The sequence below is a fragment of the Quercus suber genome, unplaced genomic scaffold (genome assembly GCF_002906115.3).
Source record: "Quercus suber isolate HL8 unplaced genomic scaffold, Cork oak 2.0 scaffold_14, whole genome shotgun sequence".
NCBI classification, from domain to species: Eukaryota; Viridiplantae; Streptophyta; class Magnoliopsida; order Fagales; family Fagaceae; genus Quercus; species Quercus suber.
The window spans coordinates 707,773-727,207 of NW_027069479.1; the positions used below are offsets into that span (position 1 = coordinate 707,773).

The 19,435-nt window shown below is 34.4% G+C and overlaps 1 protein-coding gene across 1 annotated transcript; it reads left to right on the forward strand.

The window, feature by feature from the left end:
- The first annotated feature begins 7,927 nt into the window (after window positions 1-7,927).
- On the forward strand, window positions 7,928-12,508 carry LOC112010042 (putative wall-associated receptor kinase-like 16). The gene is made up of 3 exons (XM_024042391.2): window positions 7,928-8,830; window positions 9,001-9,165; window positions 11,161-12,508. Exons 1-3 carry the CDS (start codon window positions 7,948-7,950, stop codon window positions 12,357-12,359), a joined length of 2,247 nt encoding a protein of 748 aa, XP_023898159.1. The 5' UTR covers window positions 7,928-7,947; the 3' UTR covers window positions 12,360-12,508.
- The last annotated feature ends 6,927 nt before the right edge of the window (window positions 12,509-19,435 follow it).

Sequence of the window (19,435 nt, forward strand, 5' to 3'; positions counted from 1 at the left end):
CTTCCCAAAATTATAGTCTCATAATAATACAATTAATTACATTAAATAATGTGCAACTTTGTATAAATCGCAATCTCCCAACAGCATAAATATATTCTTTAAGACTACTTGTTCAAATTTAATTGGTCTACGTAGTCTTGGAGATTAAGCCAAGGCCAAACTGCCGAAGTCCCTGACGTTTAATGATTGAACCTCTCAGTTTTGGAGACTAGGCCAAGGCCAAACTGCCAAAGTCCTTACGTATAATGATTGGACCTATATCTGTCTCTTTCTATGGGTTGGCAAGTTTAAGTTATACCTAATATAACTTTAAAAAATATTACATTACATAATAACTTGTTATTGAATTCATACTTTAAAAATTCAACCAGTGGATTACGTGTTCTATATATTTTTAATATGCATGTAAATTTTCATGTTAATCGAATGTTATTTACTATTCGACTTATAAACTCATCTTTTATGCATTATTTTAAATTACAATTAAATTTAAACAATTAATTGATGACATAACTATTAATTTTTAATCACCTTGAAATTTTGCAAACATGTAAAATATACAAAGATACTGTAATCTAACAATGATATTTTTAAGATATGAATTCAATAACAAGTTATTAAGTGCTGTAACATTATTTAGAGTTATACTGTGTAACTTGAACTCATCTCTCTCTATATATAAAAGTTATAACTAACATATATGTCTTCATTCAAGTCTGAATATATGTAGATACACGTTATATATGCCCACTCATGATATGTAAGACCATTTTACATAATAAAATAAAATAAAACACCGGCACTCTTGTGAATATGAAATGGTATTTTAATATTACCTATAATATAACATAAGCATTATCTTGTGTGTGTGTGTATTTTTTTTTTTTTTTTTTTGTAATGATTTTTATAATCCGTGTTATAATTTCTTCATTGTCGAAATTTCACTTAATTCTCATGTAATGAATTTTAGTAATTAAAAAAAAAAAAAATCTCATGTACAATATGTGTCAATTCTTGTTAAACTTATAAAATGATCAAATTATAATCATTTTAAGTCATATTCTAAGTTTGTAACCATTTGTACATCTAAAATTTAGAGTTCAACTTTAAAATGATATTCTGTATTCCACTTATAATATATTTTTAGGCCAAAATGAGCATTTGCCCTTTTTACTAAAACTTTTCAGCAGAATGCTCCTGTTCTAAAATTATCTAGCAAAATGTCCCTGTTTTAAACTTAATTTTTTAAAAATCGAGTTTTAGTGAAAAACTCAATTTTTAGAAAATTGAGTTATGTAAAATCAAACTTTTTAAAAAAAAAAATACACGGAACTCAAGTTCCATGTAAAATTTCTCACATTACTCGTTTTTTCGTCAAATCGAGTTTTTCATTGAAACTGGATTTTCTAAAAATCAAGTTTCAAAACATGGGCGTTTTGCTAGATAGTTTAAGAACAGTGGCATTTTCCTATATCTTTTGAGCGAAATGGGCAAATGCCAATATTGGCCTATTTTTTAAATCCTATATTTGTCTTATAACTTTTTGACATTACAAAACATTGATAAATGGAAAAATAATTTATATTATTCAACTAAATTGATATAAAAAAATATTTAAAGAAAGCATCAAAAATAAAAAATAAAAATAACGCCAGGGAGCAATTTTCTCCTCTTGCCTGCTCCTTACAATTTTTTTTTTTTTTGATAGGAAGACTGTAAATACTTTTATTGAACTTAGAAAGCAACAGTAACATCATGGTAAAGAGCTTGTTCTAAAAAACAAGGATTCTCTTCGACCCAAACAGAAAAATCAGCAATGCTATAAGCATGCTTTGCTAATAAATGGGCTGGCCTATTGCCTTGCCGACCAATATGAGAAAACTCCACAGTACGAAACTCATGGGATAATGACAGGACGTTATAAACCACTGCTGCTACCGAGGCTGGTGGAGAGGAGACATCCTTCAGAGCATTACTAACACCAACGAGTCACCTTCAAGTTCTATATCATGGATGAGCAGGTCCTTTGCAAACAGAAGGCCAAACTCAAGAGCCTTCGCCTCTGTCTCCACCGGTCCCAGAGGTGCCATAATCTTCTTGCTGCATGCTCCAACCTCTGCCTGCATCATCTCTGATTACCACTCCCACCCCGGCAGATTTTGTGCAGCAAAAACTGCACCGTCCACGTTGACCTTGTACTTCCCTGCTTCGGTGGATGCCATTTCGGTTGCTCCCTGCTCTGTACTACAGATGGTTGCTCACAACAGGCCGATACTCCCTCAGGTACTCCAAAGCGTGATCAACTACAGCCCTACTGCTCTTCTTTTCCCTCCGTTTCTGCCTTGTTCCGGTCAGTCCACATTGCCCATGCAACCATCACCATTTTATCTACATCGTCACTCTCCCACTTTTTTCCAACCTTATCTGACCAATTTCCACGTACCACATGAGATCCATAAATTTGAAGAGAGCTGAAGATTACGCTGTCCATCAAACAGGTCGGACAACCTCCATACTTCCTCTTCATTGGAGCAGCACCAGAACATGTGCCTGAGGTTTCCTCTTCTGCTTGGCACACCTCGCAACTACTCTCCATTAGGACCTTCCGTCTTTTGAGGTTATATTTAGTGGGCAAAGTGTCCTGGCAGCCCGCCACACAAAATGCCGGACTTTGTGAGGAATGCTCATGCTCCACAAATATTTCCAGAATTTCCTTTGGTTGCTTTCATCTGAACCGCATGCTATTCCACCTTGGATGCTTCCTCCATCGCAACCCAATAAGCACTCCTTACAGTAAATGTCCCTGTTGTCGTTGGGGCCCATACTTGCCTATCCTCCCGCAAATCAGTACTCAGGCAATCCCATTTATTATCTCTGCCTCATGGGGCAAGAAAACATGGTTTACAACCTCCTGTTTCCACATCCCTCTATTAGCGTCAATCAGCTCATCCACCGTGCATCCTCCTGGAGAGTAGACAGAGGAGAGGTGACTTTAAAAGAGGAAGGAGTAGGCAGCCATTTGTCCTTCCAGATTTTTATACTTCTCCCATTCCCCACTTGCCACCGAAGACCCTTCCGAACAACACCTTGGGCAGCCAATATGCTTCTCCAAGCAAAAGAAGGATTATTCCGTTGCTTGCCTCTACAAATTCACAATTAGGAAATATTTTGCCTTGAAAACCTTGACCATAAGAGAATCTCCACCCTTTGTAGTCTCCACCCTTGTTTAGCAAGAAGAGCAAGATTAAACTGCTTCAATTGCTTAAACCCCATGCCACCTTTCGCTTTTGGAGCACAAAGCTTTTCCCAACTCATCCAGCCATCTTCCTTTCATCCTTGCATTGACCCCACCAAAAATTCCTTATCAAGCTTGTCATTTCATCACACAGTGAATCAGGGATTTTAAAACAACTCATGGTATAAGTTGGAATAGCCTGTGCTACTGCTTTTATAAGGATTTCCTTACCGCCTTAGACAATAGTTTCTCCTTCCAGCCAGCAAGTTTCTTGCGCAGCTTATCTTTAACCTCCTTGAAGGTATTCTTCTTATTTCTTCCCACCAATGCAGGTAATCCCAGGTACTTCTCATGTTGTTTAATAATTTGGGCCCCAAACTTAGTCTTGATCTCATCCTGAACTTCCTTATAGTGTTTCTACTAAAAAATAATGAAGTTTTAGTCCTGTTAAGCTGTTGCCCTGATGCTTGCTCATAAACCCCTAAAATCCCTTGAAGGGTCTCACATTCTTCAATTGTTGCTTTACAGAAAATGATGCTATCATCTGCAAAAAATAAGTGAGACAACCTAGGACCCCCCTACAGATAGAGACCCCCTCAAAACCCCATCAGATACAGCTTTCTTAATTAAAGCAGAAAGACTTCAGCACAAATTAAGAAAAGATAAGGAGAAAGAGGATCACCTTGTCTTATGCCTCTCGATGGTGTGATTTTATCACTCAGTTTGCCATTAATCTTAACAGAATAGGTGACAGAATTAATGCACTGCATCATGAGCCCCCTCCATCTTGGTGCAAAACCCAGTCTCTCCATGATTTTCTCCAGGCAACCCCACTCGACTCTGTCATATGCCTTACTCATATCAAGTTTCAATGCCATCTCCCCTACACTACCCACCCTTCTTTGACTTATGTGGTGCATAGTCTCAAAGGCGACTAAAACATTGTCAGTTATTAGCCTACCATTCACAAAGGCACTCTGTGTTTCACTGATAATTGAAGGGAGAACTCTCTTCAGTCTATTGGCCAGTGTTTTGGATGCTAGTTTATAGACCACATTACACAAACTAATTGGTCTATATTCTGACACCCGTTTCGGATTTTTAATCTTTGGAATAAGCACAATATGGGTCTCATTGAAATTTGGAGGCATCGCCCCAAGATTTAAGAAATCTAAGACTGTCTTGATAACAACCTCACTAACTGTAGGCCAGAATTGTTGAAAGAAAAGGGTGGCATCCCATCTGGGCCCGGTGCCTTTAGTGGGTACATTTGTTTTAAGGCACGTGTTACTCATGTGGTTGAAACTCCGTAGCAAGCTTGAGTTCATGCTCTCTGTGACCTTCGGTTGCACTGCCTCCAGTAGCTCAGTAAACTCAGTGGGATTACTTGAAGTGAATAGCTCTGAATAATACTCTTTGAATATTCTCTCCACTACTCTTTCATCTTCCTGCCAACAACCTTCCCCATCATAGATGCCTTCAATCAAGTTCTTTTGGTATCGGGCTGAAGCCTTAGCATGAAAGAACCGGGTGTTGCGATCTCCCTCCTTGAACCAGTTGAGTCTGGACCTCTGTTTCCACATCGTTTCTTCCTTGTCCAGCCAACAGTTGAGTTGCACTCTTGTTTCTTTTAAGTCCTTTATAATCTCCCTTGAAGTTGGTTGTAATTCAAGCCACTCCAGATGTTTTTGCAGCTGTGATATCGTCTTACCAACGTGTCCAAACTCGGTTTGGTTCCATGCGGTCAGTTTAGTCCGACATGAATCCATGCAAGAAAGAATTGGGAAGCTATGAGCTGAAATAGTACCTTCCATCCACGCCTCAGACACGATCTGCTCACATTTTAGATCCTTGAGCCACATGGACTCAAATCTAAATAATTTCCTTGGCTTCTTTCTTTTCGGCTTTGGACGAAAACATAATAAAATCTGGCTGTGATCCGAAGTGGACGAAGATTTATGAATGACCACGGCTTCAGGGAACAATTCACTCCACTCCCTTGAAACCAACACCCTGTCAAGCCGTTCTTTAATTTGAACTCCTTCCCTAGTCTGATACCACCACGTAAACATAGGCCCAATAAACTTTACCTCATGAAGCCCACATAAAAAAATAGCATCTTTAAATCTCTCCATTTGTCTACTGGGCCTCTGCATGCCTCCTTCTTTCTCATCCTCACATGTGATCTCATTGAAGTCCCTATGACAACCCATGGAAGTTGGCTGCCAATGCTTAAGGACTGAAGGGTGCGCCAAGATTCAGGTCTCAAAGAAGTATTTGGGTTCCCATAAAACCCAGTTAAATGCCATTGCCCCTCATGACCGCCCCTTCAACTCTAGCATCAATATATGTTAATGTAGCATTTTGCACCTGCACAGTAGCCTCTGATTTCCAAAATAAAGCTAATCCACCACTCAGCCCATTACTAGGAACCACAAAACTATTCTTAAAACCACATCTGTCTCTTACATTGCGCATCCAATCAACATTCGATTTTGTTTCCATTAAGAAAACAAAACTGGGATCTTCTAACCTAATAACCTTCTTCAAGGCATTCACTGTCTGGGGGTTCCCAAGCCCCCGACAGTTCCAACTTAGGATACTCATTGAGCCCAGCGGGGTTGCTTAGCAACCTCCGCCGCTCCTAGGTGTGTAGCAAATAGCATACTAAGTTGTTTGGTCTCCTCGTCCACCTTCTGTTTCTTCTCAACGTCACCCCTTTCCTCCTGTAAACCTTCAGGTCCCTCTGTTTTGCGTTTATCCCAACTTCAATCCCATGGGCCTCTATCTCCATACACTCCTTAGGTTTATGTAATATCCTAGTCCAGCTGCCCTTCTTTGGCCTGGAGAGTCATTGGGCTTTCTATTCGGCCCACCTGATGCTTTGTTCTGGGCCTGAGCATTTTTCAGACCCACCTTCTTTCCAGCTGTCTTCTTTCCTTTGTTATTATCTTTTTCTCAACCCACCCCATTTGAAACCTTTCCCGTGTTTGACCTGTCCCCATCTCCCTTATCTATTATTTTTGAAATTCCCTCTCCCAGCACCACCTGAGACTCCGTGTTTTGTTTAACACTATTAGAATGCCCAGCACTCTTATTTAATTGCTGAATTATCTCCGTCACAACCGGGAGATGATCATGGTGATCCTCCAGAATTTCGCTGTCTATATCTTTTAGAATCTCCTCAAAATCCGCCCCCGAAATCTTTGGAACAGAAATCGCTGCAAATCTAGGACTCCCCGTGTTTTCCTCCAGTCTTGCTTGTCCATCACTTTCCGGCATCATCACCGGAGATTGAGACGAACCCCCATCCACGTCCTGTCACCTTCCTGGAGTAATGGTCGCGACGGCACTACCTCCTTCCTCTGGCTCTGTGTAGGCAGTGCAGTCCCCTTGTATGACGACGGCTGGTACATGCCCTCTCAAAACCCTTCACTTCTATCGTCTGTCTTCTTCCTGGGCTGAACTGCGATGCACGGATCCAATGCCCAAACTGCTGGCTCTCCGTTGGAAGCGTACCCTTGCTGCCCAACCATAAGTCACAATCCTTGTCGTCATGCGAAAGCATACCACACCAGAAACAAATGTTGGGTAAACGTTCATATTTGAATGAAACCCAGCTCTCCGTCTCTTCATCGAATGAAACTTTCCTCCCTCTGCACAGCGGCCTAGAGATATCAACAGACACCCTAACACGCATGAAAGTCCCCCCTTCATTTCATTAGTGTCTCTTGAAACACTAATGAAATGAAGTATAAAAAAAAATTGTATACTCAAAAGGATTTAGAAAGATATAAATGCTTGTAGTGCTTTGAGGTTTTACTTGAATGTTGATTCAAAATAATAGTTTAGTCTTGGCCCCCTAAGCAAAATTTCTAGTTTCACCCTTGGTGAAAGGTAGTGGAATCTGTTGAGATAGAAAGACCATAACCTTAGGAAGGGCCCATTTAGATCTTAACAAATTTGAAATTAATCAATCAAATGGAAGATCAATGATGAATTTTGCTTGGCTATGTATGAAGATATCATACAACGATTTCAAAATATGAAATCTCGTACAAGGTAATTGTAAAACTTCATGTATTTGAATTTTATTTTTTTGTTTATATCAAGTTCTCTTTTGTTTTAGATTTTGTATAATTTTAATGCAATTATTTATTTATTTATTTATTTACTTTTTTTTTTTTTTTTTGAGGAATTGGAGGTGTCTGCAATTGACTTCATTGCTTTGTTTTTTTTTAGGTAAATATATATATGGGGAGGGTAGTGTGGTATGGGATTTGAACCCCTCTTTCAAAGTCCACCTTCATTGTTTATTAATTCAATCCATTTAGTCATTGACTCGTTCTGATGACTTTGTCAAAGCCTCAGCATGGACTCTAGAACTTAACGTCATAGATAACTGTGGCAAATATTATACAAATATAAGTAACACCCGGTATATGATTTGAACGGGTCTATCTTAATTTTCTAATGCATATAAAATTCCAGCATCTCCTAAAATAAAGGGTTAAGCTTGTGTTTTGTGCATCAATATATTAAATAAGATTCTGACACCTGTTCAAATTCCAAATTCTACTGTGTACTGTACTGGACATAAACCGTATTTTAAAATAAATAAATAAATAAAATCTAGCATCTATATATAGGAAGTTCTTTTGTACAGAAATACATACAGTAAACTCGTCTTCTCAGAAAATATTGGGTGCTATATGGGTTTCCGATTCCACAAGTTGCTTTTGCAAGTCACATGGGTTGGTGTGTTATTATCAGTGACTACTTCAGCCTCAGCTGTACTATCATATCCATCAGCCCTACCTAATTGTCAGAACAGTTGTGGAGGTGTCGAAATTCCATATCCTTTCGGAATGAATCAAGGATGTTACTTAGATGAAAGCTTTTCCATCACTTGTGATAACTCGACAAGCCAACCTGTGTATGGAGATGTCATTGTTAAAAACATTTCCATCGAAGACCACAATATAGAGATCTTGGCCTATACAGCCAGGGACTGTTACAACAACACTGGTGCGCTTGTGAATAATACCAATTACCCCAGTACTCTCTGGTCCCGTTATTTCACAATTTCTGACACTCAAAACGTGTTCACGGCCGTCGGGTGTGACACTTACGCATACCTTAATGGTTTTAAGAACAATCATTCTTTCTCCCTCGGCTGCACGTCGGTATGTGTAGATGCTAGCAATGTGGTCAATGGCTCTTGCTCTGGGATCGGCTGTTGCCAGACGGAAATTCCTGAAGGAATGAAAAATATTAGTTTGGAAGCACATAGCTTTAATAATCATTCAAAAGTATTGAATTTTAATCCATGTAGCTATTCCTTTATTGTGCAAAAGGACAAGTTCAATTTCTCAGCTGATTCCCTTCAAAATCTTCCGGAAAAGATGCCAATGGTTCTTGATTGGGCTGTCGGAAATGAAACATGGACGGTCGGTAATGAAACATGTGCTGTGAACACAAAGAATTATTCATGTGGAGGGAATAGCATCTGCAAGGGTTCTGAAAATGGAGGATACTTTTGTCTCTGCATGGATGGTTACCGAGGGAACCCATACCTCAAAGATGGTTGTCAAGGTATTCTTCTTATATAATTTTGATATAGTCAACTATAAGTGGCAGAGAATCACTTTCACTAACTACATTAGAATTGTGATATAAAACTTGTGTTCACGAACTTTCTTATAACCCTTGCTTGTATTTATATTTCCTCGAAGTTACTTAAAGATGGGCTTTATTACCACCAGATATTGACGAATGCAAAGAGGGCAATAACAACTGCACGGGCAAAAACACTAATTGTGTTAATGGCCCAGGAAGTTATTATTGTGTGTGCAGCGTGGGGTACCATTTTGATGACAGAGGGGCATGTGTCCATCCATCATCCAATCTAGCAATTAAGCTCACCATTGGTAAGTAGATTCAATTATGGAAAATTCTTGTTATGTATAAACTATTTTACACAATATTATATATACTCCAAAAAAACAATTGAAATTGTGACTTTAAATCATTCTTTTATAGGTATTTTTGGTTGTGTAAAACAATTTGTATGTATTAAATACAACCCTTTAATTACTAATATATATTGTGGTGCATTCTTGAAAAATGCTTATTGAGTTTGCAGTTGATTGTCAATTATGACTGTACCATATATATATATATATATATATGAGTAATTAATTTATTAATTTGTACTTCAAGGGGATATCTTTATGGTATTCTCTTCTCTCACATAATAGTGAGCTTTATTAACTAAATCTATAGTGAGAGCCATCGTTGATTGTGAAGAATATTCACACAATAAAAGTCTAGTGACATAAAAAAATTTCATAACTTTTCTTATAATGTTTGACATTTTATGTTATGACTAGTGGATTGTAAAAAAAGTGTTATTGTGAATTTATCTGAAAGTAATGTTTCAATTATAACTTCTTTGTTTTAATTATAACTTGTGGACATCTAATGACAAGGTTATCAAAAAATTTGACTCCCTAGCTAGCATCACTTACATTACAGGATTATGTCATAGCACCCAATATTATTAAAATTATATCTATAGGCTTAACCTTCTGCCTTAAGTTATGTCTTTTTATATTATATAAAATATAAATACTTTAATTAGAATCTCCCTAATATGTTATTTATCCAACACTAAAAAAATTCCATATGATTAAGACACTTTTTCCCCCTAAACTATAATTATTTGTAGTTATACCTCAAATGGTTGAAACAATCAAATTAGGGGGAAAAAACCTCACATGGTTGAGGTAAGTGCCATTACCATTTTTTAAGGAAAAAAAATTTGAGATTTAATTTTTTATTGTTGCAAAATAATAAATAGTAAGAGTAATTCTACATCCACAAATTATTTTACAACATTTTACTTTATAATATTTTTACAAAATGTTTATGTGGCCCACAATTAATATCATTTTTTCATTTACTAATAATCATTTACTACATTAGCAATTTGTAAATTTTTTTTTTTTTTGTAAAATAGTTTGTATCTCTAGCATTATTCTAATAGTAATAAAGAATGATATTTTTTTGGAAAAATGAAAAATAATTTGAATTGAAATTTATTTATTTATTTATTTTGGTTGGGATAGAACTTCCACATAATATTGAAAATTTTTTTCTTCAACTTATTGTTGGATTGAGATTTTGTCAATCCAATTTGTTAGTATTATCAGAAAAAAGAAAAAAAGAAAAAAAAAAAAAAAAGAAGCAAAAGTGGATTATTGAATGTGGTGGGGAATAATTTAAGATCATTGTCCATGTGTTCAATAAAATATTAAATAAATAGTCTTGAACTTTTAATATTTGACTTAACTCATATGTTTACCAACCTAATTTTTAGCCTATATTTATAAATTTTAGAATGAATGTGTTCCATTAAATTGATTAAATTTTTAGCCTAGCTAGTTTGTTACTTTTTTTATTTACTTTTGGTTATCAGCAAATAAAAAAGATTAAATTGAAATACTGTAATATGATATATTTAATTGAAGTCTTGCCAATCTGGAAATATCTGCATGCAATGAGAGAATGGGAATAGAGAGTGAAATAGTCCTCTCTCTCTCTCTCTCTCTCTCTCTCTCTCTCTGAAGAAAGCTAATACTCTCAAAATCTTTCGTTTTTTTTTTTGGAATGGTAATACTCTCAAAATTGATCTCTTATATTGTCAAATTTTATTATATTTTATCTTTATTTTTACATTGTGAGAAAGAAAGTTTTCTTCATTGTTTCTAGCCTCTCTTGTTCTCTTCTTTAGCATTTTAACTTTCAAATATAATATAGATTTAAATTGACTTGATTCCCAAATTTTTGAAAAGAAAAAGAAACTATACAACGTCTCTTTGTGTATATATATGGAGTATTACATTTGTTTCTTTCAAATATAGGTATTGGCATATGCATTATAGCTATGCTTGTCTGTAGCTCTTCGCTGTACTTGATAGTAAATCAAAGAAAGCTAATGAAGATTAAACAAAGGTTCTTTCAGCAGAATGGTGGTTTAATATTACAACAACAACTCTCTAGACAAGATAATTCAACTAACGTGGTAAAAATCTTTACAATAGAAGAGTTGGAGAAGGCTACCAACAATTATGATGAAAATCTAATCATTGGTCGAGGAGGGTTTGGTACTGTTTATAAAGGATTTTTACCAGATGATAGAATTGTGGCCATTAAGAAGTCAAAAATAGTAGATGAAAGCCAAATTGAGCAGTTCATCAATGAGCTAGTTGTACTTTCTCAAATTAACCACACGAATGTGGTTAAACTATTGGGTTGTTGTTTAGAGGCACAAGTTCCTTTGCTAGTTTATGAATTTGTACCTAATGGTACTCTCTTTGAGTATATACACCATGAAAGCAAGGTGTCTATTGTACCATGGGAAACTCGTCTTAGGATAGCTACAGAATCTGCAGAAGCACTTTCGTATTTGCACTCTTCAGCTTCTCCACCTATAATCCATAGAGATGTCAAGTCTTCAAACATATTACTAGATGGTAAACACATAGCAAAGGTATCAGATTTTGGAGCATCAAGATTAGTTCCACTTGACCAAACACAAGCCATAGCTACAATGGTGCAAGGAACTTTTGGATATTTAGATCCTGAATACTTGCACACAAGCCAATTGACAGAGAAAAGTGATGTTTATAGTTTTGGAGTGGTCCTTGTGGAGTTATTAACAGGGAAAAAGGCAATTTCATTTGATAGGCCTGAGGAGGAGAGAAGCCTTGCTTTGTATTTTCTTTCTTCTTTGAAAGAAAATAGATTGTTTGAAGTTCTTGAGAAGAATATAGCAAATGAAGAAAATGTAGAGCAACTGAAAGAAGTTTCAAATCTTGCAAGGAGGTGCTTAAGATTGAAAGGGGAGGATAGACCTAATATGAAGGAAGTAGCAATGGAACTTCAAGGTTTAAGAAAGATGGAAAAGCATTCGTGGGTTAATGTAGGTTCCAACTTGGAAGAGACTGAATACTTACTTGGGTCATCTGATTCTCGTGAATATGGTGTTAGTAATAAAATTACCACTGGTTATGATAGTGTGAAACATCACGTAATGTTGGCCTTCGACGATGGGAGATGATCAAAGCTTGGTAACATAAGTTTACCAAATGCCATATATATGCTAGTTTGTGTAATCTCTTGCCTCTCAATTTATTTCCTTTCCTTGTAATTTTTTTGGAGTTTTCTCCTAAAATGCTTGTGTAGGGATAAATAATGAACTTGAAACTTCAAAATTGTAATTTTATTATAGTGCCTTTCTATTCTTATCTTACTTTATTTGTAAACACTTCACATAAATCTCTTACAAATTTCTTTACATTTGTGTTTTCATATCAACAAAAGTATACATAATTTATACTTAAAACGAAACTTTAACATGATATATATTATCTTCCCTTATACAAGAAAATTTCAAAATAAATTTTTTAATTTATAAAATAACACACACACACACATATATATGTGTGTGTGTGAGTAAATCAAGTATAGTTTCTAAGATGTTGTATAATAAGTTCTCTAATTAAATTAAAATAAATAGTTGCATTAAATTTAATTATCATTGAAAAATATATCATTAATTGTGTTTCACTGGTCAATAATCATGTATTTGAATTTGATTGGGAGAATCTAACTCAAGCATTGTATCTAAGAAGCTATACCTAAATTTTAGTCATTGAAAATATGATTGGTTTTTTTTTTTTTTTTTTTTTTTTTTTAATACTAGAACACTTGCTTTATGTCCTCTCTACGTGTATTCAATCACCATCTGATGGGGGCTATTAACTAGTCTCTTCGAGGATTGCGGAAAGCAATTATAAAGTACTTTCATCAGCATCATTATTTATTTTTAAAATAAGATTTTTTTAATTATTATTTATAAAATATTCTGAAAAAAATTTATTGATAATATTAAAACTTCACTATAGCATTTACACTTTACACACAAGTCTTGGAGGAGATCAGATATATCCAGATTTGGTCATCAGTACAACAATCACATGCATACTTGATGTGCTAAGTATAGTGCCATTCAGTTCCGATGATCCCATCGTCGGTGACACATACAAGAGAGCTTCCATTTCTTTAAGCCCAACAAACCATTCCATGCATTGATAAATCTTCTCCGGGGAGGTGTTTGTAGGGAGGACATGGCTTTCTTCTCCTTCAAGATATCTAGTACCCCTAACTCTTTGGCCAAATGTTTAGTTATTTGTTTTAAGTCATGTACTGGTTATACCTACCAAATACATCACTCCGATGGCTGGTGAACTTCAGATGCTATGTATACTGTAAACGGTGCACAGTTGCACATCCTTTTAATATAATTTTTTTTTTTATTATAATTGGTTAGATTTTTATAAAAAGTCGAGTTACCTCTAATTTACAAAATATTTATTATTAATTGTTATTACTTCTCAATATAAGTGAGATATTTTTAAAACCTCTTTAACAAGTACACCGATACCAGTTAATAAAGGCATATATATATATATATATATATACAGAGGGAGGGGGCAAGAGGAGAAAATCGCCCTGACCCGGCATTATTTTTATTTTTCGTTTTTAATGATTTCTTTAAAATATTTTTATATGTCAAATTTAATTGAAAAATATAGATTTTTTTTTCCTATTTTATAAATGTTTTGTAATGTTAAAAAGTTGTAAGATATAAATATAGGATTTAAAAAATATAGTATAAGTGGAATATGAAATATTATTTAAGTTGAACTCAGAATTTTAGATGCACAAATGGTTATAATATGACTTGAAATGATTATAATTTGGTCATTTTATAAGTTTAACAAAAATTAACATATATTGTACTTATGGTTTGTTTAATTACAAAATCATTACATGAGAATTATAAGTATAATTTCGACAATGAAAAAATTGTCAATAACTACTTCAACCTTAGCTATAACATATCAATCAACCTTACCTAATCTTTAAAATAAGTATAGTTCCAAAGATGTTGTATATTAAGTTCTCCAATTAAATTAAAATTGATAGTTGTATTTATACTACTATTTAAGGGACTTTTCCTGTTTGAATTTCTAATTTTTTATACTTAAAATACTCTCATCATACCAACTTATAAGTTTTCAACTAACAGGAATAAATATATAAATTAAAACTCTTACACTTTAAGACCCACAAACTCACGTATGCTTTGCAATTTCTATCTCACTTTCTATCTCTCATTCTTTTTCAGATTGAAGACATTTAGTTTATCTCTACATCCTCCTTTCTTTTTCTTTAGAATAAAGACATTTACTATTAAACACTCCAACAAATTTTCAGGTTTTATCTTTTGCAAGTTCTTCTTTGTTTTCTTTTCTTTTGTTTATGATTGACTTTCTTTGAGTTCTACTTTTTTTTTTCTTTTTTTATTTATTATTTTTTTTATGTGTATCACGTTAACTCTTTTTTTTTTCTTTTTCTTTTTTAAATGTAATTTTAAAATGAATGGTCCTTTCATATACTCTACCACTATACTTCTTAATCAATTGTCATTTTATATTGTAGGTATTGTGATCCAAAGATAGAGCTGCTTTATGCTACAAAAGAAGCATTCAAAATTATTCGTGAACAGTTAAATAGTATGACTTCCCTTACCTCCTTTAATAGCCTTTAAAAATTTTGAACTGAAATAAAAATAGTTACCACAATACTCCCTGATTAATGATCAAAATATAAATAATCAATTACTATTTCCTTCTCCTTCCTCACTTTTTTTTTATTTTTCCTTCTTTGTATTTTTTTTTTTACCATCATTGTATATGTTTTTGGCGTTAAATTTTTTTATTTTTTTATTTAGGTATGTAGCAACCTTGAGTTTTACTTCCTTTTTTTTTTTCTTTTTTTCTTTTTTTTATATGTATCACGTTAGCTCCTTTTTTTTTTTTCTTTTAAATGTAATTTTTGCATATATATATATATATATAGGGAGGGGGCAAGAGGAGAAAATTGCCCCGACCCGGCATTATTTTTATCTTTCATTTTTAATGCTTTCTTTTAAATATTTTTATATGTTAAATTTAATTGAAAAATATATTTTTTTTCCTATTTTATAAATGTTTTGTAATGTTAAAAAGTTGTAAGATATAAATATAGGATTTAAAAAATATAGTATATAAGTGGAATATGGAATATTATTATAAGTTGAACTCAGAACTTTAGATGCACAAATGGTTATAATATGACTCAAAATGATTATAATTTGGTCATATTATAAGTTTAACAAAAATTAACACATATTGTACTTATGTGGCATTTGGTACAGGGTAATGTTATAAGATTCCTGAGAATGTTTAAAGATTCCCATGTTTGGTTGCAAATCATGCTAGGGAATCAGATGCCAGGGGAATCCTTAAACCCCTCTCAGTAGGAATGTGGATTCCCTTTAAAACAGGTGGGAATCTAGATTCCCAAGCTTAAAGGAAATTGTAATTTTTATAAATTGACAATTTTAACCCTTTTTTTTAAATGACTTGGTAGTTCACATTCAAATCTAAGGATAGAATGGGAAAAATAAATAATTTATTTAAGATTCTTAGGAATAAACCAAACATAAGAATAGCTACATTCTTAGGAATGTGATTCCTAAGAATCACATTCCTAAGAATCTGGATGCTAAGAGTAATGTGGATTCCCCCGTACCAAACGCCACCTTAAGGTTTGTTTAATTACTAAATCATTACATGAGAATTATAAGTAGAATTTCAACAATGAAAATTATCAATAACTACTTCAACCTTAGCTATAACATATCAGTCAACCTTACCTAATCTTCAAAATAAGTATACTTCCTAAGATGTTGTATATTAAGTTCTCCAATTAAATTAAAATTAATAGTTGTATTGAATTTAATTGTTATTGGAAAAATGTCAATAATTATGTCAAATGCATTGTATCTAAGAAATTATACATAAATTTTAGTCTGTAATTTATAGAATGACCGATATATTATTTTCTCTTACCCAAGAGAATTTCATCAAGTCAATTTTATCTAATTTAAAAACAAATATGTTCTTTCTTTAAGTCATGTATAATTATCCATTAAATTATATGAATCATAATTAATATTCTTTAAACATTTTAAACCAAGGTTATTTTGTTAAATAAATTAAGGATTGCACATTAGAGTACGTAGGGTTAGGATTTGTGGCCCAAGCCTAAAACAATGAATTTGTAGAGAATGGGTGAAAGAGCTAGGTTGATTATAGAATCGACAACAATTAATCACAACCCTCAAGCATAAACCAACATGAATTTACACGTAAAGAATTGGTGTCCGAAGAGGCATATTATTGATTATGTGGTGAATACAGATCTTAAGGTTACAATAAAGCCTTTCTTCTCTTCTCCCTCATTCCTTCTGCCCTCTTTCTTAGGAGCTTCTTTCCTTTATATAACCTCCTTCCCAATCATCCCCATCATCCATTTGTTCCTCATCTGTGACTCTACTTGAGTATATATCATGTCAAGTATTTCATCTGGCTCTCTGTGAGTGGCGGTAGGTGAGGTTACACTGTTCAGAGGTCTTCTCCACATAAATGCGGCCAGAGAAGTTGTTGCAGTAAATGTGGTGGTAGCAACTTTTCCTTTAGATATTTCCTCATTCTTATCTTCTCCAGATATACCCAGAACTTATCTTGAACATAGAGGTTGCTAGGAAAATCATTCGGACCTTCCACACGTTTGATCAATCAACACTATTCGCGTCCGAGGAATAAAATCTCCTCGGACGGAAGGCGGTCTCCTCGGACGGCAACCATCCTTCTTTCTGGGGATCCTTCCAGATGGGCCTTGCCCTTACCATCTCCTTCTCTTCGAACGCACATTAACCCTCACATGGAGCTCTACGCCCACTATGTTAGATTGGGTCTTCCCCCCCCCTCCCCCCCCCCCCCCCCCCCCAACAGAGTATATGAATAAGAATATTTTTAAAAAACACAAAAGGTATACAAATATGTTATTTTTGATAAACTAAATAATAAATATTTCCAGTTTTTTTTTTATAAATAAATATTTTCAGTTAAATATGCCCTTTGGGTGTTCAGGGGCTGACAATTTTCTATGGGTCTACACTCATAGCCAATGCATTTGGGCAGCTGATTTGTGCATGGACTGTAGTTTCGTTCTCCATTGAAAGAAACACTATTTAGACCCTAAAATTATGACTAATGTCAATTTAAAAAAAAAATTAGCATACAAGCCCAATGGACTGAGGCCCATAGTGTAGGTTACTTGTATGGTACATCATGTCCACTTATATATAAAGTTGATCTTTGTACCTTATTACTTGCAATTTAATACACAACCATTCAGACTTTCACATAGTAGCAGAGCTTAATCATAAAAACTGGATGAGAACCTAAATTGAGAGTAGACCATAATTAATTTCAATCTAACTAGAGAATTAAGCCCAATTTTTTTAAGTAACTAGCCAATTGACAATATCATACATATGAAATATAGTAGCAAAACCCCTATAACTATAGTAGGACATCAAAGTGTTTACAGAGAGAAAAACTCGAAAAATTGGCTAGAAAAACTCTTCGGGCCTCAAGCATTAAATGATCCACTAATCAAGAATAGTAGCAGTACATAATACATATCACTTGCAAAACCCTCCAAATTATGTAATGACTATGTACTTGAGTTTCTAGCCCCTACTGGTAACAAATTCCTCTAATATTTTCTCCCTGTTAGTCTTTGGCTTGGATTTGCCAAACAAAATACAAGGGCTATAGTAGCATTTGAAAAACATCACTATAAATCATGTAAACGCTGCCGTGGGAGGACTTTCGTCTCGGCCCCCAATCAGATATTGACCCAGTTTGGATAGCGCGTTTCCTCGCGGCGCGTTTCCAGTTTTGCGTTTTCTGTGTTTTTTTTTTTTTTTTTGGCCGCACTTGCTGACTTTGGAGACAAAATTTACTGTGCATGTACTGTGCTGCACTGTTCACGCACTGTTCATGCACTGTTTATGCACTATTTACGCAATATTTAATATTAAAAGTGGGTCCCACAATACTATTTACACATTTAAAAATTATTTTGCTACAGTGTTTTCAGCAACAATCAGTTTTTATCAACTTTCAGCAACAATAAGTGCTATCCAAACGGACCCATTGTTCTTTTTGGAAATAGCGTTAAGCCTTTCGTCAAGGGTTTGCTCAATCCCACATCGGGGAGAGATGCCTCCCACCCATGTGTAGTAGTGGTACACTCATTTTTAGGCCAAAGGCTTAAAAGGCATGGGTGGGAGGTGTCTCTCCCCGATGTGGGATTGAGTAAACCCTTGAGGATAGGCTCAACACTATTTCCAAAGAGGACAATACCTGATTGGGGACCGAGATGAAAGTCCTCCCACAGCTGCTATAGGTTCATTTGTGCTATAGCAGCAGTACAAAAATGTTGATGTAGAACCATTACTATAGGTTCATCTAGATCTATAGTAGAATTTTGGAAAACATCACTATAGATCCAAATCTATAGCAACGTCTCTAAAACGCTACGATGGACAATTTTTTAAAAAAATTGGTTATAGTAGCGTTTTAATACCTATAGCAGCGTTTTTTGAAAACACTCCTAAAAAAACACTGCTATAGCCAACGTTTTATGTAGTATTGTGACTAAATCATCCAATTGCAAAACCAAATCTTTTTGGTCAATCCAAGGCCACTTGGAGATTTTGGGTATTCTCCACTGATTCTCAAGCACCAAACAACACCAAGAATTTTGAAGGTTTCTTTGTGTGTGATGGTTTTAATCTCCTCTTATAGTAATTAACAATTGCAGATGGAGAAGGTGGAGAGAATGAGAGGGTTTTAGTTCTAGGATGTTAGGTTTCTCTATAGCTCTTTGAAACTAAGGTTTTAGATTAATCATTATTTTTCTATTAAAAATTAAGAACTAAACAATTATGGTTACAAAAGAAAAATAATAACAAAACAAAGCAATGAGGTAATTACAATATCAGTAAGCCAACTACATTCGTGCATTAAAAAAGGCAACTAAAAGAATATATATCTAACTGAAATTTTCTTCTACGCTCAATCAAAAGCTTAGAAAAACCAAAAAACCAAAAAAAAAGAAAAAAAAAAAAAAAAAAGAAAAAGAAAGGAGAAGCACAAAGAGTAATAAATA

What these genes read in the sequence shown, in the direction of transcription:
- LOC112010042 (XM_024042391.2), top strand. Translation starts at nt 7,948, where the DNA reads ATGGGTTTCCGATTCCACAAGTTGCTTTTGCAAGTCACATGGGTTGGT. An exon ending in CCTCAAAGATGGTTGTCAAG is followed by an intron (nt 8,831 to 9,000) that starts GTATTCTTCTTA and finishes TATTACCACCAG; the next exon opens with ATATTGACGAATGCAAAGAG. An exon ending in AGCAATTAAGCTCACCATTG is followed by an intron (nt 9,166 to 11,160) that starts GTAAGTAGATTC and finishes TTTCAAATATAG; the next exon opens with GTATTGGCATATGCATTATA.